Below are 14081 nucleotides of genomic sequence, written 5' to 3'. Positions count from 1 at the left end.
CAGGAGTTTTTCCTGGTGTACCTAGGTGTGCTAAATGCTTTGTGTTCGGTGCCAGCAGATCCGGGCTATGAAGGATAGCTGCAGTTTGTGCAAAAAGCTGACCAAATTTAGATTCTGTAAATGTGAACAGGATCTCATTGACTTCGCAGATTGAGTAAGAAAGTCTTGTTCGTAATCATGTTCTCATCTCTCTTGCTGTATACTTTTTGAGATTAACTTTTTTTCTCTTTCTGACTGGAAAGCAGACTGTGGTGATGGCTAATGAAATGCAGTACTGCGCTGCCTATTATTCAAACGTTACCCTGCAGGAGTCAGAACAACTACGGCCTGAGACAAGGCTTTTAATACTCTATTGGGCAGAATTATATTGATGTGAAGGAAGATATTTCTGTGAAGTTAGGTTAAATTAATTGTGAAAGGAAACTGCAGTTTATAGAATACGTGGTGGGTTGTTTTTTTTTTTTTCTTTAAATGGACTTCAAAATGCATCTGTGGTTCTGTTTCTGAGCTACCTGTAGTGCAGCATTGTCTGATGAGTAAAATCCCTGCAGAGAGATCGGTGAGAACCTGCAGGAAATGAGGACAATCTGCATTACAATGCGCTTATTTTCCACTGAATGGTCTCTCCCAGGAAAACCTGCACCTTGTCAGGTTGGTCATCACTGTAACACTGATGGTAGTGTATTCTTCTTTATTAAGAAAAAAGTGCTGCCAAAAATGGATTTTTAGTAACTCTGAAGGGAAAAGTAGCTTGGTTTTTTATTATACTGTGGGGAGCAGTGGGGTTTTTGGATTCCAGTGTTGTACAGCTTCAAGATCTCTGTTAATGCATTCTGAGTTCTTTGTGGGGCTCTGTGTTTAGCATTTAAGCACACTGTGACAGTAACCAGTTCTTCTGCTGTTGCATAATTGAAGTTATCGGTCATTGTTGTGTACTGACTGTTTGGTTGTATTTGCTGTCTCTTTTTTTTCTTTTGCCAAGGGAGATTTCCACAGTTCTGTGGAAAGAGGGCTGTTGTGAATGACGCTCAGGGTGGCAGTGGGTAAATTTCAGAGGAGTGTATTTGAAACAGGACCTCATCTTTGACCTGGTTTCTGTTTTCAGCCACGAGCTGATCAGCAATAATCTCACCTCAGTGTCTCATATCTCATCCGTCTGCTCTCAGGGATTGTATGGAGTATGCTGTGCTGAGAGCTTTCTTGTCTTTTTCTATATATTTGTTTTGCTTGGTATATTTCAGAGAGGAGAGAAAGAAAGGAAGAGGAGAGAGAGAATTCCTTCTGTTTGTGTTTGAAGCTCTTGCCTAAAATAATGTTAAAAACTAGACAGTAAATTGAAGAGATGAACACAATGGTTTTCTTTAACCTTTAGTTTAAAGACTCACTTCCAAGAATGCAGTTTTCTCTCTTGGTTAAGCACTACTCTTCAGTACTTGCAGTGGTTTTAACACTGAGAATATTTGATAGGTCTGAGGTCCCCTTCCAACTTGAATTTAGACTGACTTCATAAAAGGTTTTAGCACTCTTTTCACATGAAACCTAGTTTGATCCAGTTAACTTCATTTTTTTCAATGGACTTTCATCTGTGACTGATGTCCCTAAATACAATTGAGATCTAAGTGGGCGTACAAAACATTTGGTGGAGAGAGCTGAAATGTTTTTGTAAGTCTGTTTATTGTTATTGTGTGAAATAAATTGTCATCTGCCTGCATTTTTTTTCTTATTACCTTAATTAAAAAAAAAAAAATCCCTTAAACAAGTCAGCTAACTGTGAAGTCTTTTAACATCGTCCGTGATTACAAGACTTTAAGGTGGTTGTTCAACTGCCAGGAACCTTTAATAACTTCAGAATCTTAGGTAGAAGCGGCTTGGATGAATTATGTCAATTAAATTTAGTGGTATTTTTCATTATTGGTGAAAATGAGTGGTGTAATAATGAAATATTAACAAGACTTAAGATCTTTATGCTTGCTTAGAAGTCGGTATTTTTCTTCTACACTCCAGTTGTTCAAGGGCAAATTGGAAAAAGATAATCTGGAAGTTGCTCTGATGCATGTAACTGTACCTTTTTCAGATGTAAAGGAGACATCACTGTTTAGATTCGTTTGGGTTTTGGTGTTCTCAAAAAAAATCTCAAAAAAAAAAATAGCCTTTCTTGTCACTGTTGGCATTAGTGCAGATATTAAGTTAATGCTGTGAATGGAAAGCATTATTTAAATATTGAGGTATAGAGTGGGCTGACTTCTTTCCTTTGGTTTAAATGGAGCTTTGTTTTAATGTATCTTTGACCTGGAGGTAGCAAGGGATGGGTGGCTTGTTGGTTTTTTTTTGAATGGAAACTGATTGTGTGCATGCGAGACACAGATGACCCTGCAGTACTGGGAGTAAAGACGTAATAGTCTGGAGGGTGTTGTAGTTGAGATGCAGAAAGCTGCACCACCAGCACAAAGTGTTCAAGAGCTAAATGTAGCAGTGCAGCTAATTCAGAAAAAATATTCATGTGGCATAGGTGTGTTTAAATGCATACAGACTAATTGGTGTTCTTCTGCTTTTAGGCTATGAATATATTGGTTCCCTTCATGTTTAAATATGCAGTAGACAACCTCAACCAGGTATCTGGAAATGTGCTGAACCTGAGCGATGCGCCCAACACGGTCGCAACTGTGGCAACTGCTGTTCTCATAGGCTGTAAGTGGGATTCCCAGATCTGTGGACAGATATTTGCTGGTTTTGCCAAGGTAGAGGGATAGCAGAGCTTCCCACCTTTGCACTGCAAAGCGTCTGAGGTAGTTATTCCATAGTGACTTCTGTGTTGATGTCTTACTTCCAATGTTCTGTGAGTCTACTTCTGACATTCCAGTTATAAAATGAAATAATGCTTATAGAAACAATCACTGATTATAAATTCTACCCTTTGCTTAGACCAGCTGAGAATGGAACTGATCTAAAATGCACATGCGGTGGTTTATAAATGCAAAATAACATTAAGTTTTGGACCAATTAAATATAAATTAGACTTGAAATGAAAAACAAGTTGAAACTATGTAAAGAATGAATCTTATGTTTTCATGCACAAAGAGGATTTGAACAAATTTTTTTTTTTTTTAATTTTTCAATTTTTTTCTAGATGGCATCTCAAGAGCTGGGGCAGCATTATTTAATGAAGCTAGGAATGCAGTATTTGGGAAAGTGGCTCAAAATTCAATCCGAAGGATAGCAAAGAATGTTTTTCTGCATCTTCATAACCTGGATTTAGCATTCCATCTAAGTAGGCAAACTGGAGCTCTGTCAAAAACCATCGACAGAGGAACGAGGGGCATCAGCTTTGTTCTCAGTGCGCTGGTATTTAATTTGGGACCTACCATGTTTGAAGTGGCACTGGTCAGTGGAATTCTGGTGAGTGTGTTCATGAGCTGGAATTGTCTTTGTTTAGTAGTAAAACACTGATTTTTTTTTTTTTTTTTTTTTTTTTTTTTTCTTCTTTTAGCAAAGTCTGCAAAGTATTAGGGAAAGTAATTATTGAATTTACAAGTTGGTTCTGAAAAGAGCTACTCTAAAGGGAAGTAATACACAGTTTTCAAATATAGTTACTGTACTTGAAGTGTTTGGTTATTGGTATGCTAAAATCTAAGTCTTAGTTATGCAGTTTAGACTAAATTAGAAATTAAAAGTTTTGTTTATTTCCCTTTTTTTTTTTGAAGGATTTGAATGTAACAAAGTTAAAAATGTTGTTTATATTGGGTTAAATTTTTATAACCTATGGAAGTTGCAAATTAAGCTAACAGCCAACCAGCCTGAATTTCTTCTGACATTTCTCTCCTTATGTGCTCTGAGATAGGAAAAAAAAAAAGCATTGCAAGCTGTTTCACAAGGCCATTTATTTCTCCTGCTGTCTTCAGCTTTCTATCCAAATCTACATAAGAATCATGAAAGCAAATATTTATGAAAAAAATCGACGTTTATGTTATAGAACAGAAAAAGTAACTTTCTGGTACAGTATTGTAATTCACTAGCTCTTGTGCATCCTTTTTTTTGTTTTTTTTGTCTTACACTGTTCCTGTTCCTTTCCTTTTGAATTTATGCCTGTATTTAGTCTTAAGCTGTTTAAATTGGAGAGGGGCCCCTGGAGCTGAAATATCATGATTTTGGGAAACGGTGAAGCTTTTAAAACTATTACGTGTTGTTGTTTTTTTTTAAATCTTGTAGTATTACAAATGTGGAGCAGAGTTTGCATTAGTTACCTTGGGGACTTTGGGAGCATATGCAGCCTTCACGATAGGAATTACACAGTGGAGGTAAGGCATCCCCTCAGATTCGTTGCTTAGTGTTGCCTCAGCCTGAACTTTTGATTGTATTAAGCCTTCATTTTGCAGGACCAAGTTTCGAATAGAAATGAACAAAGCAGATAATGATGCAGGTAATGCTGCAATTGACTCACTACTGAATTATGAGACTGTGAAGGTAAGATCAAGCATTCCTGCTGGGCTCTTGTTTCTATAAGCCTTAGCAAAGTGAATCGTAAGATTTATCTTTTATAAGGCTACATATTTGGAACTATAGCATATGTTTATAAAAACCATTCATTTGAAGGGTGCTGCTTGGAAGTTGTAGGTAGAGTATCATGAAGGTTGACAGTGGGGCTTTAAAAATCTCTTGGCTGCTAAAGAGTGATAAGTTCTTCCAGACTGAATTGCCTCAACTATCAGTTTATGGGAAGTGTAAGCTTTGTTTTAAAGACTCATTTCCAAAAACTATCTTCTGAACGTCAGTCTGCTACATATTGCCTTCTCAAATGACCATGTGTACTGTTTTCATCACCTGTTGCTATTTTGTACCGTGCCGTTGCAATTTTCACACCAAGGAACAAGTCTCTATTGGATTTTCTGCTGCTTCACTTGAAAAATCATGTGCAGAGTTTTGAAACTGAGCACACCTATGCTGATTTCACACTGCTAGCTGGAGAACTAGAACCAGACAGAAGAAGAAAGCGATAGTGTGACAACTACTGTTCTCTAAACTTTGCAATTGTCAGTGTTACAAGGATGTCCTAGTCCATGTGGAACATTAACTTTCCTTTTAGTATGTAGTAGCTGATGTTTGGCTTTGATGCTGCATACAGTCTGATACGATTGAGAATGTCACATTTATTGTTTTTGGGTATGTTGCAGTATTTCAATAACGAAAAATATGAGGCCCAACGGTATGATGGATTCTTGAAGATGTATGAAAATGCCTCATTGAAGACTACCTCTACTTTAGCTCTCCTGAATTTTGGACAAAGTGCTATATTTAGTGTCGGTTTAACGGCTATCATGGTACTTGCTAGTCAAGGCATTGTTGCAGGTAACTGGCCTGTCTGAAGTTAAAATCAATTTGCTTTTACTTAATTCATTATAGAGATGTTAGTTGATCTGTGGTTGATGTGACAGTCCAGGAGTCTCGTTTCTTGAGAATATTGGAGACTCTTGAAGCATTAATAGTTCTTTCTCTGATTGCCAAAGTTCCAAAACATTTTTAACGAAATCATACCGGTTACTGAGATATGTATACAGTAACCAGTATGATTTTGTTAAAGATGTTTTGGAGATGTATACAGTAACCTTCCAATATAAAATCTGATTTTCTGTGAAGATTTTGTTTGCTATCCAAACTGATTTTAGAAATGGGATAAAAGGACTTGATAGACTTGGTCTTTTTTAGAAAGACCGTGGTGCTTTTAACAAATAACGTCTTGCATCTCCTTGTTCTCTCATATCCATTTGGTCTGAAGGCAGCCTGTCTGTTGGAGATCTAGTAATGGTGAATGGACTGCTGTTCCAGCTTTCTCTTCCCCTGAACTTCCTGGGAACAGTGTACAGAGAGACAAGACAAGCCCTTATCGATATGAATACCTTGTTTACCCTTCTCAGTGTAGATACCAAAATCAAAGTAAGTAGTAGCTTCTTTTGCTTTAAAGTATATGGATGTGTAGCAGGGGTGTTTTCTAGCAACACTGTCATTTCACTCTGTTTGTTACCTTTCAGGTTTAATTTCTATTCAAGAAAGAGATATTGGGGAAGGATGCTGTTCTGTATCCTCTTTAAGTGCAGCTAGTGCTATAGCAGCTGCTGCTTTTTTTTTTTTTTTTTTTTTTAAATTGCAGAACCTTTTAGTGACATCAAAAGTTGCTTTGTGGAAGCTGTGTTTGTACTGGGTTTTAATTTAAGTATTCGCGCATTGTGCTTACATTTTTATTTGTAATTAATGATGCAGAATTTATTACTGCAGAAGAAGTTGTGAAGCAGAGCGTTTACAACATAAACTTTTGCCTTCTTTGGAGAAAAGGAGGAACAAACCGACATTACTTTGGTGGCTGAATATAATTACTTTAAACATATCCGAGCTAGAGTGTCTGTTTGCCTTTTCCTAAGCTAGGAGATTGACTGTTAGTTAAGCTTGTTGAACTGCTTGAGATACTTCCTGGGCAGCATATAAAGCAGCACTCTTCTTTTAATAGGACAAAGAACTGGCTCCACCCCTGCAGATCACACCACAGACGGCTACTATCGCCTTTGATAATGTGCATTTTGAATACCTTGAGGGGCAGAAAATCCTTGCTGGAGTGTCTTTTGAAGTTCCTGCGGGAAAGAAAGTGGCCATTGTAGGAGGTAGTGGGTCAGGGTGGGTAAATGGACTAAATACGAAATTCTGCATCATTGATTGGCGTTTTTTAAATGTGTTCTTGTTTTGGTTTTTATTGTTTGTGTTTGTGGCAGTGTTTTGATTGGAGATTATAAGTGACAAACATGGAGCGTAACATCAGCTTCAATCCTTTTCAATTTCAGGAAAAGCACAATTGTGAGATTACTATTTCGTTTCTATGAACCCCAGAAAGGAAACATCTATGTTGCTGGACAGAATATACAAGATGTCAGTTTGGAAAGCCTGAGAAAGGCAATAGGAGTTGTACCTCAGGTATAACATCTTTTGTGGGAATGACTGTTTACCTGTGTTAATAGTGGTAGGACAAGGGGAAATGGTTTTAAACTAAGGTGGGACATTTAGGTTAGATACTAGGAAGAAATTTTTCACTGAGAAGATAGTGAAGCACTGGAACAGAACACAGCCCAGAGAGTCTGTGGATGCCCCATCCCTGGAGGCATTCAAGGCCAGGCTGGATGTGGCTCTGGGCAGCCACATCAGGGTGATTGGCAACCCTGCACATAGCAGGGAGGATGAAACTAGATGATCATTGCGGTCCTTTTCAACCCAGGCCATTCTATGATTCTATGATAGTTCTTCCCAAATAGCCTATCGTAATGGTAATTCTCACAGTGGTATTGTCTAGTTCCTTTGAAAACCTCTCTGCTTTTTTTTTTTTTTTCCCTGGAAATATTGCAACATTTTCCTGTGCATCATTGTATAGACCCAATTCCAGAAATGAGTTGAAGCTTCTTAGAGCTGCAAATTTCCCCAAAATTTCATTAGGCTTTCTGGAAAAATACAGATTACTCAGTACTTATTTCTTTCATGGATGTCGGGAAGTTTCTTGGACTATCATTCATGCTTTCTTGTTTAAATGCTTTTTCCACGTTGTAGGATGCTGTTCTGTTCCATAATACTATCTATTACAATCTGCTCTATGGAAATATCAGTGCTACACCAGAAGAGGTGTATGCGGTCGCCAAGTTTGCAGGAATCCATGATGCTATCCTTCGAATGCCTAATGGTTACAACACACAGGTTGGTGAACGAGGACTCAAGCTCTCTGGTAGGTCATTTAGTGTGCATGTTCATTTGCATCCCTTCTGTTACCTCGAAGGTCAATGCATAACTTATTCCTCAGTCACAGCTGCTTTTAGCTTATTTACATAATAATATGAATGCAGAGCTAGAACATTAAGACGAAAATCCATGGTTTGGGCAACTGTAGTCTACTTGATACTTAAAAGAAGGCATTTTCAGGGGCTAGTATTAAATGAGTTGATATATAAGCATGTAGAATTCATCTAAGCAGAAAAGTACCGGTCTTGTAATGTGTTTGGATAGTGGAATGCGTGCAAATAGAATTGGGAACTTTGTGTGCTTTGCATGTTAAAGGCTTATCTAAGTGCATAGACCTTCCCCATTTGAATTCTTAAATTGAAACTTCTAGCAGCTGGAAGTGAGATTTTTTTACTTCTGCTGTTATAATGCTGTGGGATATGTTGCTGTTACAACGTAGTAGCTTTGCAGCCTGTTAACAGTTGGAAGTGCCTTCATGTCTTACTGTTTTGAACTGTATCTGAAACAACATGGAAATGATGTCTGTGTATCTTTGAGCTATGGATTGATATGATGTGACCTTAGTTCTGAAGTTTAGGTTGTCCAAGTTCCTCTGTAGCTGCGTATGCACCCGTATAAAGTAGCACAACCATACGGTTTAGAACAACAGTATCACAACCTGGCTTTGCTTCTTGTTTTTTTAAAAATGCTTGAAGTTTTTTAGATAACTCTGAGTTCACCAAAAAATGTCTGGGAGGATTTTGACAGGATAGCATGACACCGAGTTGTGTGCAGGGAGTAGAAACTTAGAAAATATCTCCTGAGCAGAGGCCACTTTGCTGTGGGGACGTGAAGAATGTGTCTTAAATAACTCCTAAGTACACAGCTTTACTTCATAGCAAACGTGTAAGCTTGTGTGGCAGAGCTGGTTAATTTTCTTCCACCTCAAGACACAGCATAAGGGTCAACCATTCCCATTTGCATATAGGATGGAGCAGCGGTGTGAGACTGTTCGGCTCTGTTGGGAATGAGGTATGGCCCTATAGAGAAGATGGGTCAGGTCTGTCTCTGTGAGTTTGGACGTTCCAAGGTACTGAGGGTGTTCAGGAACAATGCTGGCTCTTCAGAGGATGTGGAACTGGTTAGGCATGGTGGGCTCAGAGGTAGGGGCCCAGGAGCAGGACAGGTTCTGGCAGCGATGCTGCCTCTTGCAAAGAAAGCAAGCTCTGTGTGGCTTTTTCTTACTCTGCAGCTGCTGCAGTCTTGGTTTCTCTGAAACAGGATCGGAGGTCACATTCTGTATCCAGAAAGTACGTGCAGGAGAAAGCATGCACATCAGTGAAAAGACATACGGGGAAGGTTAGAAGGGAAATAAAATGTGAAGTACAAATCTGGATGAGTGAGTAGAAGATATAAAATAGATACTGGCTGAACTGCAGAGGACAGTGATAATGATGAAAGGTTTGTCCTGCTGCCTGTCTCCCAAAAGCAGTAATTTCTAGAAGATTTGACCAACTACATGTTTGGAATGTCTTGTGGTTTACACAGAAATATAGTAGCTTGGGCTTCTTCAAATAGAATGCATTTCGGTGTTTTTTAGTAGATAGAGCTGTAGCAATCCCAGACACAAAACTGTGAGCAAAACAAAACACTGCAACAGCCCTGAGTGTGAATGGAGAAGAATGTGAAACAAGTCTGCATTCTGCTAATGTAAAGAAAGACCTTGGATTTTGTTATCATTGTGTGACTTTCAATCATGTTTAAAACTCACAGCTTGTCAATATCTGTGCTTTAAAAGAGAGAGAGAGAGAGAGCACATTAAAATAGACTGAGCAAACTGTACAGTTCTATTTGCTACTGAGTTCTGCTGAAGCCAGATAAAATTTGAACTGCGGGATTATTATCAGCCTTTTAAATGGTTTGTTAAAGCATGTTCTCTTCTAATAGGTATGGAGCATTAACAAGAATGTAATTATATTAAATGGAATATTTCACAGTCTTGAATGAAACAATGGAGGACAAATACATGAATGTGAATGTTTGTATTGCATGCCAAATGTTTTGCAAATTTTAAGCTCTCAAATGCACCTGTTTTCCTGTCTGTAAAACTTGTCCCAAGTTATTCTTGGGTAAATGCTGTCTGTAAGAGTTGTAAAGGAAGGAAACAAGTTTGAAAATTGGTCATATCAAAAACCAAAAGGCGGTAGATTGCATAATGAAGGTGGTTTTCAGTACTGTGCTAATTGTGTTCCTAAATGGAAATTTGCCTGTTAAAGCTGTTGGGTTTGGCCATAGAGGACTAGAAAGATAGATGAACTTGAAGGAGAGAACTGAAGGAGTCAGAAATACACATCCAAGATGTGTGGAATAAAACACAGCAGGCATGATCAGAGTATGGTTAATTTGTGAGGGAAAATGGGATGTATATTTGTTTGTATAACACATGAGGTATTAGCTTAGAGTAGGCAAATTGGTGCATGCCCATTGGTGTGTGGAGTAAGTTACCATGCACTGCCATTATTAGTTCTCTGTGTGAGACTTTTGCCTTGTAGCGTGTATGAAACAGTCTGATGTTCTTTTCTAAGACTGTAAGCCATGTTGAACCACTTTAGATTTACCAGAGTGTGAGAACTTGTGTGTTACCTTACACAACCTATGCACAGACCTTCATCAGTAGCAGCTACGATCTATACTGAAAAAATGAAACAAAACAACAAAACAGTCATGTTTGCTGTTGAGTCTGGAATATCCTGCAGGTCATAGTTATAACTTCATTTTTTTCCCTCTTCCTTCCCTCTCCCCGCTTTATTTAGGAGGAGAAAAGCAAAGAGTTGCAATTGCTAGAGCAATGTTAAAGGAACCACATATTTTTCTCTATGATGAAGCGACATCATCTTTAGATTCAATTACAGAAGAGGTAAATTGGGATAAAGAAATGTAAAGCTTGAGTGGTATAACGATGTCTGATTCTGATGCTTTTTCCTTGTCTGTTCCCTCTCAGAAAGAATTCTGTTCTTACTGTCAGACCGCTGAAATTAGTTTTCCTAGGGTTGCTGTGAAGAGATCCTATGCTTGGTCCCTTTTCTTAAAGGCCAGAGCAGAGGTGTCTCTGCGCATCTGGAGACATAGTGAAAGGATATCAGCTGTATCTCTTCTTGTATACCTTCTGTTTTATGCTGTTGAAGTCTTATTCACCATTAAACATTCCTTTCTCGATGCCATTATGGATACCCAGTGTGGCCGGGGACTATGTGTGAAGCTTTCCAGTTCATGTTAAAAGCTGTTCAGATGACGTTTAGCATTCAGTACAATCATCTTATAAATAATTGTGACGTAGTGCAGAGCAGAAACTCTTGTTTGTTGTGCAGCATCTTTCTGAGATGCAAATCAGGTAGGCGTAACCTGCAGCGCTGGTATTAATTTGTATTCATTTCACAGGAAGGGCTGTGAAACATCAGAGTGTTGTGACATAGATGTCATGACACTACCACGGTAACTGCATCAGGCTTCATAACTACATCTTTGCTTAAACACACAACTCTCAGCACCAGCAGTAATTTCACAAACTGTCATCAGAAACTAGAGCTAGAGCTGTGTTTGTGTTCACTTATGCAAATTATTGAGCGAATTTATTGACGTATAATCACTAAATTACTTTCATTTTCCAGGTGTAAGGAAATCAGAGTACTAACTGTACACCTATATAGCACCTCATTCAAATATAGTACAGCTTCCTCATTGGATGAGAAACATTCGTAACATATGCAATTCTGCTTGGTTCTTTCTTTCATTTTCTCATGTTTATGGCAAGAATCATAAAGCTGAAAGCTTTGCAGCAAAGCTGCACTTTAAAGACATCCAATGAAAATGAATCATTTCAATTGGAATGTTTTCCCTGCAAAATGCTTGCCTTTGTCAGAAATAAGTGAGCATTTCACTTACTGTAGTGGGGACACAAACTCCCCAGTTGGTGCTGCTTGCATCTGAGTGCAGTTTGGAATGGAACACAGTTGAGCAGTCCTGAGGTATATCTATGTTGACATGGTATTGAGAGGTTTTTTTTTTCCTTAAACTTTCCTTAATTGGAAAGTCGTTTTTATTATTGTCTTTTCTGCTAATTATGTTGGTTTCGTAGCATGGTTACGCAGCAGAGCTTTTCCTGAAATCAAGTAAAGCTTTGTACTGTGGGATATCTGCATTATTTTTTTTGTGAGTGAAGGCTTTTTTTGTTCTTTTTCCTCTTCCATTCCTCATGTATGAGGACTTTATTAGACTTCATTTTGTGCTTGGACTCTTTCTATTTCTTCTGTAGGTAAACCGTAGCTCTTTCTTATTGGTATAGCATTAGATGTATTAGAGGAGTTTCTCAATGTTCATTTTCAGTAACTTGTGTATTTCCAGATTTTATTTCTTCTATACAGTCTAGGAGCATGTAAAAGTATGTCTGTATTTTAATCTTACAGAATATTCTCAGTGCTATGAAGGATGTGGTGAGACACCGGACGTCAGTTTTCATTGCCCACCGCCTGTCAACAGTGGTTGATGCAGATGAAATCATTGTGCTGGATAAGGTGAGGCTGGTGCTGGCAACTGTCATTCCCCCATAATCTCAGTTGTCATTTTAGAGGGTTGGTGTCCATTGTGAAATACCAACCTCTGCCAAGCTACTGAGGAGTCTTTCTGTGGAGATGAGCCATGTTGGGAAAATCCAGCTCTTTGCAACTGACAGTTTTAGTTACAGAAACTTGCATGTTCAGCTCTTCTATGTTGCATGCATTTGTTTCATTTGCATTTTAGTTACACGTTCTTTATGTGGATTCTGGCAAATTTCACTTGATGCTTTGGGACTGGCTTAATGTTACGTGTTTCTAATCAGATTTATTACATGCTGCTGTCAGATCAGGGGAACCCATTATGAAACCAATTTATGCTTTATTCTCATTACTCAGTGAGTGCCAGTTTTTTCAAATAGATTCATTATTTTTTTTCATTTCAAGGGCAAAAGAGAGTCCTATGTGTTCTGTTTCCATGCAGATAAAGCTGTTTAGGATTGTTCAATCTAATTGTTGCAAATCTCAACCCCATTCTCTATTGTTCCTGCAGAAAACTGTAATTATTCCTTTCCTGTATGCTTCCCTTCTGTGAAAAGTTTCAATATTTGATCTACTAATACCACTGTTCAGCCTCTGCTTTATATTCACTCCGTCCTATGTTCATTTTCTTCAGTTGCCTGTAACTGGATATAGATATATAAAGGATATTTCTGCATTCTTTTATTTCAGTTGCTATGTATATATATATATATATATATATATCACAAGCTATATATATATATATATAGCTTGTGACCACAGATGTGTTTAGAGACAAAAATGTGTGTATCTAGAAGAAAATAAATCATTCCTGCAGTGCATTAGATGATTTCATGGAGAATTAGAACAAAATGTTATGTGAGGGTCACATTTGTGATTATTTTTGCTGTACAAACCTCAGCTTCACATGAATCTTAAAGTGAAGTAGTGGAACTCATTTATAATACTTTTTTAATTTGTTTTTTTCCACTTTGGTTTTTTTTGGCTGTTGCTGAAAGAGCTTTTTCTGAGGTGCATCCTTGGTGTAACTGCACGTTACTACATCTTGCAATCGTGTTTTAGCATGTAACAAGGCAGTCTCCAACTTTTTGTTTTCAATGCAAGTTTTTCACAGCTTCTGAAGAAGTGTTTTGTGCTACCCTGTAACTGTTAAATTAAAAATAAAAGCACAACCTAGAGCTGTAAAACAGCTAGGGTGCTCACTTTCATGAATGATTTTAGTGTGATAGAGATTGTAAATGAGTAAGGCAGTGTGGTGCATTACTTTTCAGTTGGCAGTGCCTCAGGAGGCAGCACTGGTGCTCAGCAGAAAGTTGCCTCTTGCCCCAGCTTGATGGACAAGTGCTGTGCTCATTCAGTGACTGAAATGAGGTGATGAGGTGACCGTGGCTGTTTTTGCTTAGCTGTGCAAGTATTGCATTACGACTTGAGTGTCTTTGCCTACATAAAATCAGAATCATTTTTAAGTGAGTAAACAAACACTACTAATTATATTGATCTCCATGCTGCAGAGCCAAATGGAGAAGATAAATTTCTAGGGATTGTTCGAGGTTTATTGGGAAAAAATAAAGTAAAATAAAAATTAATCATTGAAAAGCCCAGTCTCTGCTACAGTGAACTCTCTAAGTTAACCACTCCGTTTTAAAAAGAAATCCTGCAGTTATGTTGGTCAAGTGTGTATTTGTTCAGATTCCACCAGCACGACTAGTAATAAAAGTGACAAGACCCAATTTTGTTTCCCAGCAT

General features: G+C 38.0%; 1 protein-coding gene across 1 annotated transcript in view; it reads left to right on the top strand.

Moving 5' to 3' along the window:
* The window catches only part of ABCB7 (ATP binding cassette subfamily B member 7), a 35986-nt gene that overhangs the window by 17408 nt on the left and 4497 nt on the right, over positions 1-14081 (top strand). Inside the window, exons 5-15 of the mRNA XM_042825176.1 lie at positions 2556-2688; positions 3128-3396; positions 4207-4295; positions 4374-4461; positions 5169-5343; positions 5771-5928; positions 6497-6660; positions 6825-6954; positions 7579-7750; positions 10557-10660; positions 12207-12314. Of these exons, the coding sequence (XP_042681110.1) occupies positions 2556-2688; positions 3128-3396; positions 4207-4295; positions 4374-4461; positions 5169-5343; positions 5771-5928; positions 6497-6660; positions 6825-6954; positions 7579-7750; positions 10557-10660; positions 12207-12314 (1590 nt within the window). The remainder of the gene's footprint in view (positions 1-2555; positions 2689-3127; positions 3397-4206; positions 4296-4373; positions 4462-5168; positions 5344-5770; positions 5929-6496; positions 6661-6824; positions 6955-7578; positions 7751-10556; positions 10661-12206; positions 12315-14081) is intronic.

The sequence above is a fragment of the Centrocercus urophasianus genome, unplaced genomic scaffold (genome assembly GCF_019232065.1).
Source record: "Centrocercus urophasianus isolate 14NV4802_14NV808 unplaced genomic scaffold, USGS_Curo_1.0 seq_24, whole genome shotgun sequence".
In the NCBI taxonomy this organism is placed as follows: Eukaryota; Metazoa; Chordata; class Aves; order Galliformes; family Phasianidae; genus Centrocercus; species Centrocercus urophasianus.
The sequence above is the reverse complement of the archived record's forward strand: the minus strand, read 5'-3'. Positions and strand labels throughout refer to the sequence as shown.